This window comes from Pteropus alecto, unplaced genomic scaffold, assembly GCF_000325575.1.
Source record: "Pteropus alecto unplaced genomic scaffold, ASM32557v1 scaffold60, whole genome shotgun sequence".
Lineage (NCBI taxonomy): Eukaryota > Metazoa > Chordata > Mammalia > Chiroptera > Pteropodidae > Pteropus > Pteropus alecto.
The window spans coordinates 6428901-6433042 of NW_006430726.1; the positions used below are offsets into that span (position 1 = coordinate 6428901).

Here is a 4142-nt window from a genome sequence, read left to right on the forward strand (position 1 = left end):
TGTCATGCCCTCTCCCGGGGCGGAAGGAATACATGGAATTTCTATTGGGGAAAACGAACTGCGTTATTATTTTTTTCATTGTAAAACGACGCAATTTCACATGTACAGGTTTGGCAAAAACGAAGAGTTCGGATGGGATCCGGCGTCGGCGGGGACATGGAGAGGGAGCCAGGAGCCTAAGGTACGATGGGAGGTGCCCGCAGCCGCACACGCGCACACAACCCCAACACCCATCGGCAGGAAAACGTAAGCAAACCGAAGCCTGTTCACACACTCCAACACTGCACGTCGCTGAAGATGGGTGCGTTCACTCGGGAAACACCTCCTGTGTGCCTGCTGTGCTGTGTGGCAGGCACTCCTGCGGGCGTGTAGGGTAAGCCAGCGGGCGAAGCGAAGACTCATCCCTGTGCGACGCACTTTCCAGCTACAGCTACACGCGTGATGTGAATAAATACTTTTTAAATGCTCAATGAAAAGGGAAGAAAATTGAAGAATGACATGTACAAACAGGATCCGATTTCAACCCTTTGAGATGGCACTTCTAATAGGCGTTTATGGACGTACATACATACGTGTACATTTTTAAAGTCTACGCGTGAACGATAATTATCAAATACAGACACTGGTTACCTCTGTGAATGGCAAGAACAGAACAGGATCTTGGAGAAGAGAGGATTCGAACTCTATCTGCGATGTTCTCATTTGTTTTTTAAAAAAAACGACAGAATCACACGGCTGAGGAGCGGCCACCCACATAATCGATCCGCTGTGCTCCACACTTGCCCACTTGCTACAAATATTTCGTTAAAACTTTTAGAACCTAACCTGGGACTTCTGCTTCCAGTGAAGACAGAATACCAGGGACTGGATTTACAGTTCCCGAAACAACTAAAAATTTGACTGAGCGCAGCCAACGCTTCTCAGATGCTGCTGCATGTCAGGTGGCACAGCGATCCCGACCGTGACACGAACGTGGTGAGCCCTCGCTGCCACCTTGCTGCGTGGAGACCGCGGCCAGGCCCGGTGCCCGCCGGGGGCCCGGGCGGAGCTCACAGGGCACAGACCGGGAAGACGGCTGTGCAGAGGCTTCGGAGATCGAAGGGCTCCCCGAGTGCCCAGCGAGGGCTAGCGGGCTGTGTGTAAGCCAGCGGCCCACGGACGGGGAGAGAGCCACCTGAGGCAGGGGACAATCTGAGGGTGCACAGGGCGGGGACAGAGTCTGGTGCAGAGGACCAGGAAACCGCCTCCTCAAACAAACGTCACCAACGTGGCCCCTAACGCTGCTCTCTCCTCCCTCCCAACAAAGCTTAAAAGGGACTTCGAAAGTATCAAGCTGTTTCTGAACAATTAAACCTCCTTCCAGAACCAAATCCAAGAATATTTATAGGAATACAAAATAAAATTCCAGCACCCAGAAAGGTAAACTCATAATATCAGGCATCCCGTCAAAAAATTACCAGGCATGTAAAGAAGTAGGAAAATATGACTCACTGAGGAGAAAAGTCAGCAACAGAAACAGACTCAGAAGTGATAAAGGATAAAACCAGTAGATGAGGACTTTAAAAGTTATTGTAACGACTTCCCCGTGTTTAGGAAGCCAGAAGAAATCCACGAGGCCCAGGACAAACGCACAGATGGGGTCGCATTGGACCAGACCCTGGAGAAGGAAAGATTCGTGAACTTGCTGCTGCTGCGACAGAAACCACCATACTGTGTAATGCCGTTTGCACAAAATGTCCAGAACTGGCAAATCCATCTAGACGGAGGGCGGGGAGGAGGGCTGGGGGAAATGGGAAGTGACTGCTGAGGGGCATGGGGGTGTCTTCTAAGGCTGCTCATGGCGATGTCTGTACAGCTCTGCGTACACATTAAAAACCACTGAACTGTACGTTTTAAATGGGTGAACTGGATGGGATGTGAATTATATCTCAATAAAGTGCTTCTCGAAAACAAAACCAACCCACCTCCGCTCTCACTAGCCCACGTACACGCAGAGGGTGGGGTCCGGGCAGCCTGGGGTCCTGGAAAAGGGGCTGGGCCCTAGGGATAAGAAGCTGGTTCTGTCACGTGGGAGGCTCGTGAACTTGGACGAGGACTTTTCCTGGGCCGGTTTCTGTCTCTGCAAAAGGCCAAGCACAGGGCCTGCCTCCCAGAGTAGGCGGCTACGTTAAAACACAAGCGTGAAAGCCTGGGCCCGGCCTCAGGCATGTGACAGGCACTCTATACAAGCATCTTGTAAGTGACAAAGACCAGCACAAAGGTAGGCTGGTTTTATGACTCCACATAGAAAACTGTAACATGTATTATCAGAAGTCACCCACTTCAGTGTCACGTGTGGCTCCCAAAGACTCACTTGAGCTCGGTGCCCCACTGCTTCAGAGAGAAATTGATGGAATTCGGGTGCCCCGGGGCCGGCTGACTTGCGGCCTGCTCTCCCACTAGCTCTCCTGGGGCAGTTTCCACGGCTAGGACATTTCTGGCTTTTTCTGCAGAAGGATTTGGGTGTGGGGAAGTGAAATCTGAAAGAGAGGCAGACACAGGTCACTCGGCTTGCACACGGAGCTCGACATCCTCCGTGAAACACTGACCGACACGCCACGTAAAAATCTATATACACACATCATGGCGTATTTTTAATGTACGTCACGTAAAAACACCATCCCTGGTGGCTTGGGTGTCTCGTAACCGTTTTGTGATCTAACACAGATCCACGTTTCTCAAAGGCAGGCTGCGATGTGCTTCACACTGCCAAGTGCTAACAGCCTCGGCCCAGGGACCAGGAGGCTGCGTTCTCCCGCGTCGTGTGGCTCCTAAACTGATAAGGAGCCACTTCCGGGAGAAGCTGCTGTACAACGAGCAAAGTGCAGATCAGATTCCACGACACTCCCTCTTCTCTAAGAAAGTGGGGGAGCACGAACTCATACAGAGTTGCTAATACTTGCAAACAGTGACGCTGGAAAAGTGTGTATTTCACAGAAGACTAGCTTGGTGACGTCACAGGCACAGGCGTCGGCACAGAAGCATGACACGCTTCACACCCAAACGCTCTAAAAGGTGAGCTCTTGGAACGCCGAAGGCTGACATGAGATAAAGCCCTAGATTTGTTTCAAAATAACAGTATTTTGTTACTTAAGAAATAATATTTGCTTCAAATAACATGTTATTTGCTTCAAAGTAACAAAATTAAGTGGGCGAGCGCACCAATGAAACCAGATGGATGGTGAATAGCTGAACCTACCCGACAACCGTGAGGGTGATACTATGTTACCTTTTCTTTGCAGATGTTTCAAATTTCCCATAATAAAAACTAATTTTAAAAGTTTAGACAACAACGTATCCAACTGCACATACTTGGTATTCTTCCAAGTGATCTTCCGTCCTGGACCGGGCCGTTTGTAAGCAGAACACATTGTTTCAAACCAGCGAAGGACGGCCACGTCCACCTCCCTCCGGCAGAGTCCCTACTCTCCACGTGGCAATGCCAACCAGAACGGAACTGCTGAACACTGACGTCCAAGAAAAAATGACTTTCTAATTACATGACGCAATCCGCATCGCCTGGGGCGGGCGTCTGTGCGGAGGACGCAAAGCTCCAGGAACCCTGGGTGGCAGGGCCCTGGCAATCTGAGTCCAAATAGGGCGTCTGACGACGGGCTGGCCGCTCACCGCGGTGGTGTGGGAAGGGCTCTGACCACACACCGGGAAACGAGTCCCAGTGTGACATGAAAAGGTGGCTGCTGTGTTGCTATCAGGGGAACTCGGCTCCGGGCAGCAGAGTCAGCACAGGCCGTGGGGGGGCGGGGGGGGCAGCTCTGGAAGGAAAAGCATGAGGCTGTGCTGGGAGCCGGGAGGGCCCCGGCTGCGAATGCGGGACGAGCGCGAGTCGAGGCGGCTGGAAGTGACACACGGCCACGACTCCCAACTCCTGGGTCGAGTCACCCTCACGGAAGCAGAGGTGCTGCGGGTGCAACGGGGAGACGCGGCTGTGGCCCTGGGGGGCGCATCTAGGAGAGAGACGCCGGGTGACAAAATGTCAAGCCAGGCACACAGATGCGTGGAGTCCGGGCGTCCGGACCCCTCCTGGGAGGGGGCGCTCCAGGAGATGCCCGGGACTGTTCGAGGGAGGGGAGGGAGGGGAGGGA

The 4142-nt window shown here is 52.6% G+C and overlaps 1 protein-coding gene across 1 annotated transcript in view; it reads right to left on the reverse strand.

The window, feature by feature from the left end:
- TBC1D2B (TBC1 domain family member 2B) overlaps positions 1–4142 on the reverse strand; it is a 46206-nt gene that overhangs the window by 18796 nt on the left and 23268 nt on the right. Inside the window, 2 exon segments of the mRNA XM_025050423.1 lie at positions 1–41; positions 2354–2519. The exon segment at positions 1–41 is cut by the window's left edge and continues 17 nt beyond it. Of these exon segments, the coding sequence (XP_024906191.1) occupies positions 1–41; positions 2354–2519 (207 nt within the window).